This window comes from Pan paniscus, chromosome 13 (genome assembly GCF_029289425.2).
Source record: "Pan paniscus chromosome 13, NHGRI_mPanPan1-v2.0_pri, whole genome shotgun sequence".
In the NCBI taxonomy this organism is placed as follows: Eukaryota; Metazoa; Chordata; class Mammalia; order Primates; family Hominidae; genus Pan; species Pan paniscus.
Genome location: NC_073262.2, coordinates 92,377,642 through 92,391,968, shown reverse-complemented (window position 1 = coordinate 92,391,968; position 14,327 = coordinate 92,377,642). Strand labels below are relative to the sequence as shown.

At 36.0% G+C, this 14,327-nt stretch overlaps 1 protein-coding gene across 3 annotated transcripts in view; it reads right to left on the bottom strand.

Annotated features, from left to right (window-relative positions):
• ANKAR (ankyrin and armadillo repeat containing) overlaps nt 1–14,327 on the bottom strand; it is a 75,292-nt gene that overhangs the window by 46,832 nt on the left and 14,133 nt on the right. For all 3 annotated transcript variants that reach the window (XM_063595476.1, XM_008950582.7, XM_055108873.3), the window contains 5 exons: nt 9,545–9,982; nt 7,072–7,235; nt 6,313–6,416; nt 4,330–4,510; nt 3,121–3,340 (listed from right to left, as the gene is read on the bottom strand). In XM_063595476.1, coding sequence (XP_063451546.1) covers nt 3,121–3,340; nt 4,330–4,510; nt 6,313–6,416; nt 7,072–7,235; nt 9,545–9,982 — 1,107 coding nt within the window. The remainder of the gene's footprint in view (nt 1–3,120; nt 3,341–4,329; nt 4,511–6,312; nt 6,417–7,071; nt 7,236–9,544; nt 9,983–14,327) is intronic.

Genomic DNA, 14,327 nt, shown 5'->3' with positions numbered 1-14,327 from the left:
AAGGTACTTACACTACAGGTGAAGTGGCTTAGTGTTATCTGAAAGTAGACTTGGAATAATTGTAAATGAATGTGGTAAACTCTAGGGCAATCACTAATAAAAATGTAAAAAGAAATATAATGAATATGCGAAGATAGGAGAAAAAAACCCTAAAAAGGAGAAGGAAGCTGATAAGCTGGCTGAGGAGCATTAATCATGAGGGGCCCTTGTGGCAAACTAAGCACTTGTCCTCTATACTGTCCCTCTCCTTGCCTCTAATCTGAAAAACTTTGGTTTTCTGTGTAGAATACCTTAGAGCCTTAATTGAAGACATGTTCTGTTTGAAGAGTATTTAAGGTTTCCAATAAAATGTACACCCCTCAAGAAAAATTTCCTGAGCACCTATGAAGGCCAAGCGTTTTTCTGGGTGTTAGGAAACGGTGGCTAACAAAACAGACCAAATCCTTGTCCTTTATGGAGCTTTATATTCAAGTAAGGGAGACTAACTATAAATAAATTTATATAAGGTAGCCATAAGTGATACTTAGAAAAGAAAAAGAGAGAGCAATAATGTAGGAGGCACACTATTGTTACTCAACTGGAAATTTCTACAGGGCGGATGGGACAGGTAAGCTTCCTTTTTTCCCGCTCCAGGTCCACTCACCTCCTTTACCACCCTGGCTCTCCTGCACCTGCAGAAAAAGCAACCTGTGTCCTCTGGCTCCTTGTCAGTACCTGCCAATGGATAGCTCTGGCAGGAGATTGGAGGAGGAAGAATGAGGTCGGGCTCCCTCTCTGAGGTCATCTCAGGTTTGCTGTGCTCCTCCTCTAATGGAAGATGGCCAGTTTGAGTAACTATCCCCTCCCCCTTGACAATTCAGGTCGTTGTACGTAATTTCTTTAAAACAAAAGCCTTTTTGAATTCTCTTATACAGAGTATGAAGGTATAGCCTCTTAAATATAGACAAAGAAAGTATAACCTCTTAACATTTTGTTTTTCTCCATATCCAACATTGAGGTTAGGCCTACTACCTCAGTCAAAAACGACTCATTCCTCAGACCTCACAGATTGTTACTGCCACTAGATGGCAGCATATCTAATTTATATTATAATAACTTTTTTTTTTTTAAGTTGTAGAAACCACTTGTGGGCCTGAATTTATAAAAAAATAAAGGTGACAGCAAATTCCACAGGAAAAAAAAGAGGAAACTCCCCAAACTGAAGAGGAATACCAATAAATAACTATGAGTAGAAAGTAATTTATGCTTCAAAATGAATACAAAACATCATTATGCAACATTCTGATGCAACAGTATTTTAGAGATTATATACTATAAGAAAAGTTCTAATACATGCAATAGCTTTTTTAAATGCACCAAATACTTTATTTATGTCTTACCATTTCTTTCCTTTTTTACTTCTACTTTGGATGACTCTGTTTTAAAAGGGAATGCGCATAGAAGTATGATCATTAATATACAGCGGTTTCCTAAGTTGTTCAAGAAGACTCATATGAATAAGAACAAAATGACTATGTAGATGTATCTGGCAAGATTACATCGAACAGTGTTGAGAATAACTTTTGGTCAAGTCATCCAGGCATGTCATATGCACCTGACAACGCATGAAAAGCAGACCTGGAAACTCTGCCCCCCAAATGGCTGCTTAAAACTCACAGGTGGGACAATTTTGTGTTGGTTAAGCAAATATTGGAAGTAGAGTACTATGTTTTCCACACTTCAAAACCTACCTAATTCTCAGCAAATGGAAACTCAAGCAGTCAGAGGGCGCATGAGAAACTTTTAATTTACCAAAGACTTTTTCCACACTAAAAAAGGCTTAAAGTAATACATCTTTAAATAGTGTTACCTATTGCATTTAAATGTGATTGAATTGTGTCTTATTTTAATTAGGTTCATTATGTATTATGTATTGAATATTTTCAGTAACAGAAGAATCTGAATATCAAAACATTTTAATCATACTGATAGAGTACAGAATTTATGGATATTCAATATGGTTAAAGCAAAACATTTTGTTTTGGTGTCTGTAAAAATTTAACATAGCTTATTAAGATAGCTGACTTCATTAAATATAAAATCACCACTTCTTATTGCCAATATTGTTGCATTGGCCATTCCTGACAATTTACATATATATGTACATATATATGTGTAACCTCAAACTCCTGGGCTCAAGCAATCTTCCTGCTTCAGCCTCTCAAAGTAGCTAGGACTACAGGCGTGTACCACCAAGCCTGGCTAAGTTTTTTTTTTAATTTTATGGGCGGGGGGTCTCGTTATGCTGCCCGGGCTCATCTTGAACTCCTAGTCTCAAGTGATCCTCCAGCCTCAGCCTCCCAAAGTGTTGGCATGACAGTAGTGAGCCACTACACCTGCCCCTGACAATTTATCTATATTTTCCTTTCCAGTTATGGAGGGCCACCAATTTCATTTTCAACTTTGTTTTTATTCTAGCTAAATTTATTTCAATGATTATAAAATATCCATGCATATTTAATAATCACAAAAATAGCTTTTAAAGTTTAAATGAGGTTAACCTTAAAGGGGCTATTAATGCTAAACATTATTATTATAAAGAAATTTTTTGTTATTAAATGTAATTTAAACATATGTAATATAAAGAAACTATTCCCTGTTTGAGGATCCTGGAATAAAGAATGATTGTTCTACTGGGACCTGACAGTCATATCTATTGCTGTTCTCTGAATTTCTATAGTATATCAGTGTATATTAATTTTGCCAGTGCTTATCAAATGATATCCTGCCTTCACCCATCCATGCATTAACTCAACAAATATTTTCTGAGCAACCATTAAGCCACACTTTCATCTGGACATTAGTATACCACGGCAAATAAAGTAGGCTAGATCTGTGCCCTCTTACAGAGCTTATACTCAAATGAAGGAGACACAATGAGCAAATATAAAACCATATAAGCTAGCTATAAGTGATACTTAAAAAACTAAAAGAAGCCTTTCTTAGATAAATGAAACAAAAACCTCAACTTTGCTCTAGTTAATACCAAATTTTAACCTGCTCTAAAATCAACATGGATTCCTAATGCTGAGTAAGGGTAAATAAAATAACAACATTTTAGGTTAAAAAACTTTATGGTACCTTGGCTGAATGTAACAAAGCGCCTCTGGTTGACCTTGAAGTTAGCATTGCACAGTTGACATATAATAGAAACTCTGTTGTGCAGGGCAGCATGATGAAAAATAGTATAACCTGCTTCATCTGAAACACTGATTGTTGAGCTTGAGGTTTTACGGCTAAATGTATGGAAAACTGCAGACAACCCTCTTTCAACAGCGGACTTCATACCAAATGGAATACTCTAAAATTAAGAAGGCCAGAATCAGTTTATCAAAATGCACCTAAAGTTTGGTTTAAGGAAAAAAATACATGAAGTGTATTAACAGAATCACATGAATGCTGTTAAAATTAAGTAGAATTTTCACAAGATCCATGCATGGAAAGTTTCTTACTGGATAATGATTAAAGTAGTTAGAGCTATAAGCAAATATTGAGAATTTAAAAAATATTTTGGGGAATTTTTTTATTATTAATTTTTTTCTAAAATATTTTAAAAGCAAATGGAGATCATTGGGTTCCTTCTCTGATTTAAGAAAAACCTAATTTAGAAGTCTAGAAATTTGAAATATATAGCTATAGAAATACAGTTTGTCATCCAAAGGTAAAAATGTCACCCTCTTTAGACATTCTGACTAATATTTAAAAATTCAACTACCAAATTTTTGAGGTTTTAATTTGTGGACGTGAAAACAAATAAATGGAAAGTAAATACCAGTCTAATCTTTGAAGCTGGTGAGCTTCTTTGCTCAGTTCCAGGAGCTGTACTTCAAGGCTTGTTGAAACAGATGCGGAGATTTGACGATGCTAGGTCTGCTCTTTAGGTTTTAGTTCCCAGGACTGAAGCCTGGCTCTGCCATTTACTATATGATTTGTGAAAGATCCCTCTCTACACCTCAAATTTCTCATTTGTATAACAGAAATGATAATAATAGAACTAGTCGTACCTTAAAAGAGTTCATTGATTTATAATATTGCCTAACATACAAAATAAGCAATCAATACGTATAAGCCATTATTGAGATTAATTACAATCCAGTGCATTAACAGGTACTCTGCCAGAAATTTATAATCCAGAATTGTATAGCCTTTCAGCTACTAAAATGTGGCATTTTATTTCATATTGAAGACTTTAACCTATTATTATCCCTAGGATAAACATCTGTTTGAGACACATACTTATCAATAATACATAACTTCATATACTAAATTATGTGGTAGTCACTGAAATACCTTGCATTTCATAGCTCTTTTGAAACCAAGTTTTTTCTTAAATTGTTCATGTAATTGAGCATCTGTCAGTGGAAGTCTTTTCAGTCTCAGATTGTTCACTATTTCATTTATGGCTCCCCACCACTGTGTCTTATATAGTTGCTGATAGAAAGTTTCTAGTTCAAAATAGATCACATAGTAGCTATAAAAAATAAAAAAAGATGTTTCTCTAACTTTGAAGTGATTTGCTACTTCTCTTTCTATGCTGGCAAAACTTTTATTTTTCTGTAACAATTAAATACAAAATGGTAGTTTAAATTGTAGTCAACTGTAAGTATATTAATAACATAGTTATCAACTATTATTAATCAAGTCTTTATATAAAAATACCTTCTTCAGATTGTATTGACTCTGTCCTTTCCATGTCAGTGATCTGGGGCAATGTCTAAAAGCTCCTGGAAGGCCTAACTCTGGCTGAAGTTCTAGGTCATCTAACTGTCTGCTTACCTACCTCTTATTCTTTTAAGCTAATTATGTCTATATCTGGCTCCTCGAGAGTTTACCTTGAATGTAATATGGAATGATGCTTTGGGCAATGGCTCCTTGGCTTTTACTCACTGCAGCAGTGGACTAGAGAAACCCCCCTCCTACCAGGTCCCTGGAACATAGGTGGGGCTTGAAACAGCCCTGATCCCTATCATTCTGGAATGGAAAATTGATAAAATTTTGAGTAACTCTGTTCCCTGGGTTTGCTTATCATCACAGGTGAGGGAAAACGGCGACCTTCCTCCCCTTCCCCCCATGAGGTACCTACCCTTCCCATGCCCGGATTTCAGCGGTGAATACTTCAGCTGCTGACCTACCTCTGTCAGTGGGACACCTCTTAATATTACCTGGGTTTCTCCTCCAAATGCAACTATTTATTGCCGTAAATACAGTATTCTTTTTTCTTGAGACAAGGTCTTACTCTGTTGCCAAGCCTGGAGCGCAGTGGCACAATCATGGTTCACTTCAGCCTCGACCTCTCAGGCTCAAGTGATCCTCCCACCTCAGCCTCCTGGGTAGGTGTGACTACAGGCATGTGCCACCTAGCCTGGCTAGCTTTTAAATTTTTTGTAGAGATAGGGTCTTATGGACAGGCATGGTGGCTCATGCCTGTAATCCCAGCACTTTGGGAGGCTGACGTGGGCAGATCACTTGAGGTCAGGAGTTCGAGACCAGCCTGACCAACATGGCAAAACCTCTTCTCTACTAAAAATACAAAAATTAGCCAGGCATGGTGGCGCATGCCTGTAATCCTAGCTACTCAGGAGGCTGAGGCAGGGGAATCACTTGAACCTAGGAGGTGTAGGTTGCAGTGAGCCAAGATTGCACCACTGCACTCCAGCCTGGGTGACAGAGCAAGACTCTGTCTCAAAAACAAACAAACAGAAACAAAGATAGGGTCTTACTATGGTGCCCAGTCTGGTCTCGAACTCCTAGGCTGAAGCGATCCTCCCACCTCAATTACTATTCTCCAAAGTTCCAGACTTGGTCCTATCCTCCCAACTGCTTGCATGTCTTAAAAGCAAACAAACGAACCAACAAGCAAAACTTCCTTATTTGTTTTTAAATCTTTGCCTCTAATTAAAATGTTTCCTCTGAGCTCTACTTCCCATATTTCCAAATTTCAGTGTCCGATATTTAAAAATCCAAGAACCACAACACATAAAAGACAAATAGGCTGAGATTTGATCCCCATCTCTACCCCTATTTAACCACTCTGTTAATTATAAGAACTAATTACAAGCTCTAAGGATTGTTACACAGACTATATCAAATACATGAAGTAATAACTATAACATTTAATATTTTGTTGAGTCCATAAGTCATTCATGGTGGTTATTGTTGTGGAATCGCCATTGTAAAGGTTTAAATTAACCTTTGCATTTTGTCATTTTCTTTGTTCTCTACTAACTTGCAATAAATTGTAGTTAATGTCAGTAATTAGTGAAAGCTCCTTACCTTTTTCCATGAAATTCCATGACTGGTATTGAGTAATATTCTTTATATCCTGAATCTTCTATAAATGTATTAGCAGCACAATCTCGTATTTTTTCTAAATTTTTCTAAAATATGAGTTATGTTACTAAAGACATATCCTTAGACACATCTAAACAATTATAAGAATTCTTTGTATGAAAGAGTATACATGTAAATGACAAATTTTAAATTTACTATTCCAGAAGACCCGGATAGCAGCTGAATATATCTAATCCTTACTTTGAGAATGAGGAAAAAATACAAAAGGAAAGACATATAGTATACAGAAGGTAGAAAAGCAATAACAATTGAAATGTAGAATTTTTATACTAAATTCCAGGTGAAGAATTACTGTTCCAAAATTTTAAAGGATCTCTGTTCTAATCCTGATTCTTTGAGGAAAATGGAAGAATGTGTACTGAGTGTCCAGAGATTTCCACTGCACTCTTTGGTTACCTATTCTGGGACAAATATAGTCCATTAGAAGTCTTTAAATTCTGTGAGGATGATAGATGTACCTAGCTTATTTATAATTTTATCTCAGATATCCAACACAATACCTTACATATATCTGCACTTAATTCATTGATGTTAAAATAATGTATGAAAAAATTATTGAGTTATGAGAATAATCATTTGGAGAGCTGTCGAGTGCCTGTACCAACAGAGGCTCTTTTTGGTTGGAGAATAGGATAAAAGAGTTGTGAAATGATAAATTGTCTAAGGAATGATCATTTAAACCTGAAAATCTTCCAAGGCATTCTCAATTGAAGGGGTGCTGATATCAAATTCAATTCCTCCATGAACATGAAAATATTGATTCTCTTTGTAGTGAAAATTCTGGCATTTAAAATCTCTTCCATAAATAAATGGAGGCAATTCTCGCTCTGTCTTGACCTTGTCATCTCCAAAAATGAAAACAAATTTTTATTTAAAAAGTGAACAGCACATAAAGTCATATTTTAAGAGATCTAGCTTCTCATTCATGTAAACAAAGTAAGAAAATTCCAGATGAAATTAAAATCTTGGCAATTACAGTGCATAAAATTATTTATGCTGTTAATGTATATAAATAGTTTAACATTAAAATATATTTTTGAGCATGCACAGTGCCTCATGCCTATAATCCCAGCATTTTGAGAGGCTGAGGAGAGCGGATCGCTTGAGCCTAGAAGTTCAAGACCAGTCTGGGCAACATGGTGAAACCCCGTCTCTACTAAAAACACAAAAACTAGCTGGATATGGTGGCACACGCATGTAATCCCAGTTACTTGGGAGGCTGAGGTGAGAGGATCGCTTGAGCCCAGGAGGTAAAACCTGCCGTGAGCTGAGATCATGCCACTCCACTCCGGCTGGGTGACAGAGTGACACCCTGTCTCAAATACATATATTACAGTGCCAATACTGCCCTCAGTTAATTACTGTTTATATATTATATATAGCTCTCTCTCAAATATATACATATATATCTCAAATATATACATATATATGTATGTATATATACAATATATTTATATTTTGAGCACTTTCTGTAGTTTTATTGTACAGACATTTCAAAAGTATGCTCAAAACATTGTTCCAGTTCTTGATTTATTGTAAGTGAGCTCAAGATTAGTATCTTACTCCCAATTATAAGAAAGGACCAGAAACTCTGTGCCTAAGAGAATCTTTGTTTAATATACAAAAACTTATCTCAGCTAGTTTAGGTAAAAGGAGACATTATAAAGAAGCAGATGAGTATATCTCACATACAAAAATAACCATCCCATATTTCTGGAAAGTAATGAAACTACACAGATAACTTATTTTTAAAAATAATTTTCTCTCCCGGGCGCGGCGGCTCATGCCTGTAATCCCAGCACTCTGGGAGGCCGAGGCGGGTGGATCACCTGAGGTCAGGAGTCCGAGACCAGCTTGGCCAACATAGTGAAACCTTGTCTCTACTAAAAACAGAAAAATTAGCTGGGCATGGTGGCGGGTGGCTGTAATCCCAGCTACTTGGGAGGCTGAGACAGGAGAATCGCTTGAACCCGGGAGGTGGAGGTTGCAGTGAGTCGAGATCGTGCCACTGCACTCCAGCCTGTGCGACAGAGCAAGACTCTGCCTCAAAAAAAATTTCTTTTCTCAAATTCCAGCAAAGACTAGGTTTTTTCAATATTTTGACTAGTTAGTAGAATATGGTTTAATCAACATAAGGGACATAATGTATTTTGAGAAATATAAAAGGTAAAGAAAAGTACAAATAATAATATACACTATAGACCCTGATCTCAACACCTAGAATTAACTATCAACATTAGTCATATTTGCTTCCCATAGTTTAAGTAATAAGATATTGCAGATATAGCTAACATTCTCTTTAAGCAAGTCCCTCCTACTACACATGCTCCCCACCACCCAAGAGCCATGCCCTGTCATAATTCCATTTCTAATAGTTCACAGATATTGAATTCTCATGATACAAACTTTCACTAAAACACAGCACCTGAATTATCATGATACAAACTTTCACTAAAGGATTTGCAAAATTTCTGCTGAAAATTTGCCATCTGAATAGAAAGCCCATTATAATAAGCCTACATGCTTGGAAAGCAATGAAAATGTATAAATTGTGTGCTAATCAGTGTTGAATGAAGAGTTTATACTGAAGTCCCATCAAATTCCATTAATCATGGCCTGTTTCAGTTCTCTATTCTCTTACATTGCTCTATTTGTTTATTAAAGTGCCAATACTGCCCTCATTTAATTACTGTAGTTTTAATATGTTTCAATCTATTTTTCAGAAATGAAAGACCATTAATAACCCCTTGCTGCTCTATATTAATTTTAGAGTAAGTGTTGTATACTTCAATGAAAAATATGATCAGGATTTTGAATAGAAGTACACTGAATTTATAGAGTAATTTGAATGAGATATGATACATTCACAGTGTTTTCCCATCATGGATATGGCATATTTCCCTATTCATACAGAACTTATTTTAACTTACTTTAAATCTTTCAGTAGCCCTTATAATTGGTATAAATATATACAAAGTACTATATACATACACTGAGTGTTTTTAATTACATTAGAGACATTAAATTGTTTGTTTTCTCTAACAGGTTATAGGTAGGTTACTGCCTGCACCCATATACTAGAAACAAAATTGCATTTAAACATATATTTAATATATACCTATATTTTATATTTGATTTGTGGTGATACTCTTACCTGAAAAAGGCTGAAGCAGACTACTTAAATATGGAACTTTCATTTTCTTCTTTAAACTCAGTAGAAATGGAATCAGAAAACATATTAACTTTAGGTATCCTATCCCTCTTCTGATATCTTTTTTCTTCTCAAAGTGTTTTTGAATAATCTTTTTTTGAAGATATAATCTTTGCTGTAGTCTCTGGTAGGTACAGATATCAAGATAATCCTGGTTATATTTTATAGCATTAGTAAGCCAATAGCCTGTTTCAAATATAAAGACATTTTCATACTGTTGAATTTGTGTGGTACTGAATGTTAACTTTAGCATAATATTTTCAGCATATTTCATAAATACAGCTGTTTCTTCAGGGCTATTGGGATCATATGTTGGATCTTCATTCACGTCTTCATCATAGATTTCATTAAAGTCTGGATCCTTTGTAATATCAGTCAAACCTTCATGATAAAAAAGGAAAATTTTAGATAGTGAAAATTTCATATTTGGCTTCTGGATAAATACAGAAGATTGAACACAGGATTTTATCGTGAAATCCTACTATCACGACAGTAAAGGAAAAATTAGATGCTGTAAACCAAATATATAATTCTAAGCACCCCCTACAACTGACTGAACAGACCTGTTTTGGGCAAGGGAACCCCAGAGAAACCTTAAAAACTAAGTTCTTGGCCATGATGGGATGGGAGGTCAGACATGCCTCATTATACCCCTTTCCTTTTGTGGTTTAGACACAATAACTGACCAGCATTAATGTTAAAATACAGATCATAAGACTGACAGAACAGACTCTTTGTGGCAATAAGATACCAAACTATAAAGAAAACCTAGGGCCGTGCCAGGCAATGGTGAAGTCACAAACCCCTCTACTTAAAGAATAAACTATGTTCTAACTGCCACAAGGTTTTTCTTTTTTCTCTAACAGTTAAACAAACACTGTCCTCAAGATAAGCAATTTTAAAAGAATTACGGCCCGCTCACCAACAGATGCTGAATAACTGATCTTCCTGTCCCCCACGCCGTAATTAGAGCTTTGACTGGACAAGAGACTGATTTCAGTAACTTTCTCCTCATAAGACTACTGACCACGATGTGGTTCTGGCCTGTTTACAGAGGCTGTACACGTGAATGCCTTCAAGTCCCTGCTTCACTTTCTGACGTATAATAAGGGCCTAATTGTAATGCATTTATATGTTAAGTCTCCACCCCAAAGTGAACATGGATCATATGTAACGTGCATGTTTGTTCAATACGCATGTTAGAACCCACTTCATGAATGTTCATAGCTCTTCCTATAACTTGTTACATATCTATACCTGAATATGTATACTTGGCCAAACAGTTCAGCTTAAATTCCTGTCTTGCTCCTCTCTTCCTCGAAATGCCTGTCAGAATGGCCAGCTTGAAGACTGTAACCCTTCATAAGAAATATACAGATTCACTGCAATCCATATCAAAATAGCAGTCACTGTTCTTCATAGAAATAGAAAAAAAATCCTAAATATATATATGAAACCACGAAAGATCCAGAATAGCCAGTCATCCTGAGCAAAAAGAACAAAACTGGAGGAATTACATTACCTGACTTCAAAGTATATTGCAGAGTGATAGTCACCCAAACTGCATCGTACTGGCATAAAAACAGACACATAGACCAAAGGAGGTCAGAGAACTCAGAAACAAATCCATACTTATACAATGAACTCATTTTCAACAAAGGTGCCAAGAACATATGCTGGGGAAAGAACAGTCTCTTCAATAAATGGCGCTGGGAAAACTGGATATCCACGTATAGAAGAATAAAACTAGACCCCTATCTCTCACCATATACAAACATCAAATCAAAATGGATTAAATACTTAAATCTAAGACCTCAAACTACAAAACTACTAAAAAAAAATTGGGTAAACTTTCCAGGATATCAGTCTGGACAAAGATTTGTTGAGTAATACCTCACAAGCACATTCTGCAACCCAAGCAAAAATGGACAAATGGGATCACATCAACTTAAAAAGCTTCTACATAGCAAAGGAAACAATCAACAAAGTGAAGAGACAACCCACAGAATGGGAGAAAATATTTGCAAACTATCTATCCAACAAGGGCTTAATAACCAGACTATATAAGGAGGTCAAACAATTCTACAGGAAAAAATTCTAATCTGATTTAAAAATAGGCAAAAGATCTGAATAGACTTTTCTCAAAAGGAGACATACACATGTCAAACAGGCATATGAAAAGGTGTTCAACATCTCTGATCATCAGAGAAATGCAAATCAAAACTATAATAAGATATCATCTTACCCCAGTTAAAATGGCCTTTATCCAAAAGACAGGCAAAAATGAATGCTGGCAGGATGTGGAGAAAAGGGAACCCTAGTACACTGTTGGTGGGAATGTAAACTAGTACAGCCACTATGGAGAACAGTTTGGAGGTTTCTCAAAAAACTAAAAATATAGCTACCGTATGATACAGCAATCCCACTGCTGGGTATAAACGCAAAAGAAAGGAAATCGGAATATCAAAGGGTATCTGCACTCCCACGTTTGTTGCAGCACTGTTCGTAATAATCAAGATTTGGAAGCAACCTAAGTGTCCATCAACAGATGAATGGATAAAGAAAAAGTGGTACATATACACAATGGAGTACTATTCAGCCATGAGATTCTGTCATTTGCAACAACTTTGATGAAACTGGAGGACATTATGTTAAATGAAATAAGCCATGCACAGAAAGACAAACTTTGCATATTCTCACTTATTTGTGGGAACTAAAAATTAAAACAATTGACCTCATGGAAATAGAGATGGTTACCAGAAGCTGGGAAAGGTGGCAGGGAATGGTGGGGCAGGAGGGAAGTGGGGATAATTAATGGATACAAAAATATAGTTAGATAGAATGAATAAGATCTAGTATTTAACAGCACAACAAGGTGACTACAGTCAATAATTTATTGTACATTTAAAAACACTAAAAGAGTTTTTAAACTAATTGGATTGTCTGTAACACAAAGAAAGGATAAATGTGTGAGGTGAAGGATACTCCATTTACCCTGATGTGATTATTAGGCATTGTATGCCTGTGTGAAAATATCTCATAAATATATATACCTGCTATGTACCCGCAAAAATTTAAAATAATTCAAAAAAAGAAAGAGTCTCGTTTCCAAATTTATAAATCTCGTGATTCTTAAGTTAACATTGCCAATAAAACTGTGTAAGATAAAAGCAGACAGATGAGTAGGTTACTAAGGAAAGTGAATACAGATACAATATAAGTCCCAGCTTTGATCAAGAAAATATGAAACAACAAGAAAACGTGATTTTTCTTTAACCAGGGTATCAGCTTCTCACTTGGGCCAAAAGCATAGTTTGTTTTTTCAGGCTAGTACTATCAATTTCTTTTTTTTTTTTTTTTTGCCAATAAGAAGCTAGACATGCATAATAAACAAAGAACCTGCCAGCTAAGTAATCATCATTTAATAAATAAGAATTAAAACTTGATTTTACTCTATCAAAAAATGACAAATTTCCTGTGCTACATTTTCTTGCCATTTACAAAGAAATTGAGGACTTTCTTCTTGTCAAATAGTCTTTTTAAGATAGTTATATCTACAATGTTACCCTTAATTTAGGCTTGAGAAAACTGCTTGTAGTCGTAAGACATGACTGTAGAAAATGTGGCGTTTGTTTGTAATATATATGCTCTAAAGTGTAAATGATATGTCAATGTGTCCCCTCCTTTCTTTTTCTTTTTTCTTTCTCAAATCTTTTTTTAAAAAAGGCCAGAATACTCTTGGGTTTTTAAAATGGCCACTATAATTCATCTCTTTTCTGCAAAATAGTTAGATAAATTACAAAGAAATGAAAAGGATTCTGGCAGTTTAAAGAAGTCTAAAAAGCCAGAGGGATTGTTGATAGCACTAAAACCTCATGGCTTGGGGTGGCTGGGAGCCAACAAAAACCACAAGAAGCCTTAGAGACTGAAAGCATTATGTGGAGGCTGTGAAGGACAGGCCATGGTGCAAGAATTTTTTTAAAAGAAAAGGTGTAGTGAGATCCCTAGATCATCTTCCCCAGATAGCACAGCCCTTCTCCTCTTCCTCACTAAAAGGGTACAAAGCACAGCTGAGGGTTGGGAGGAGCAGTTGTGCTGAAAACTAGTTAAATGAGAGTCTGAGTGCTGAACCAAGATATCCACAGTTCAGCACTTCCCCTCCTTTGGCCCCAGACTCACAGCCCTCCCTCCAAGCAGGATACTGGAGGAAACAGACCTGCAGATACAACATCTGGGGGACAGGCTTCCCAGTGGAATGTCAGGGGTTCCTGCTCATCACTCTACGGTGAAGTCTGCCAGCGTTCCTGCCTCACTCCTAAATGAAAACAAGCAGCAAGGATCGCCAGGCAGGTGAGGAGCCTCTCAGATGAAAGAAGCACTGGAATTACTGGGCCAGGGGCAGGGAGGGGTGCTAAAGGAAGGTGAAGTGGGCTTAAAGCAATGAGTTCTGACAAAAGGAAGAGGATGAAGTTATCAAGAGAGACATCTCTAAGGAAAAAATGGAACTTCATATCCTATTTTTTTTATCAAGAAGAGTTCAATATTTCCCTTTGAAAGACTGGAACTGAATTAGTAGTAAGTACATGGAAAAGTTAGCTACTTGAAAAAAAAAACACGATTGTTCATATCATGAAAAATAATGTTCCCTGAATCAAGGACCAGAAGCAAAAAAAAAGAAAAAGAAAGTTATTAAAGAAAGGAAATGTCCCAGCCGGGACAACATAGT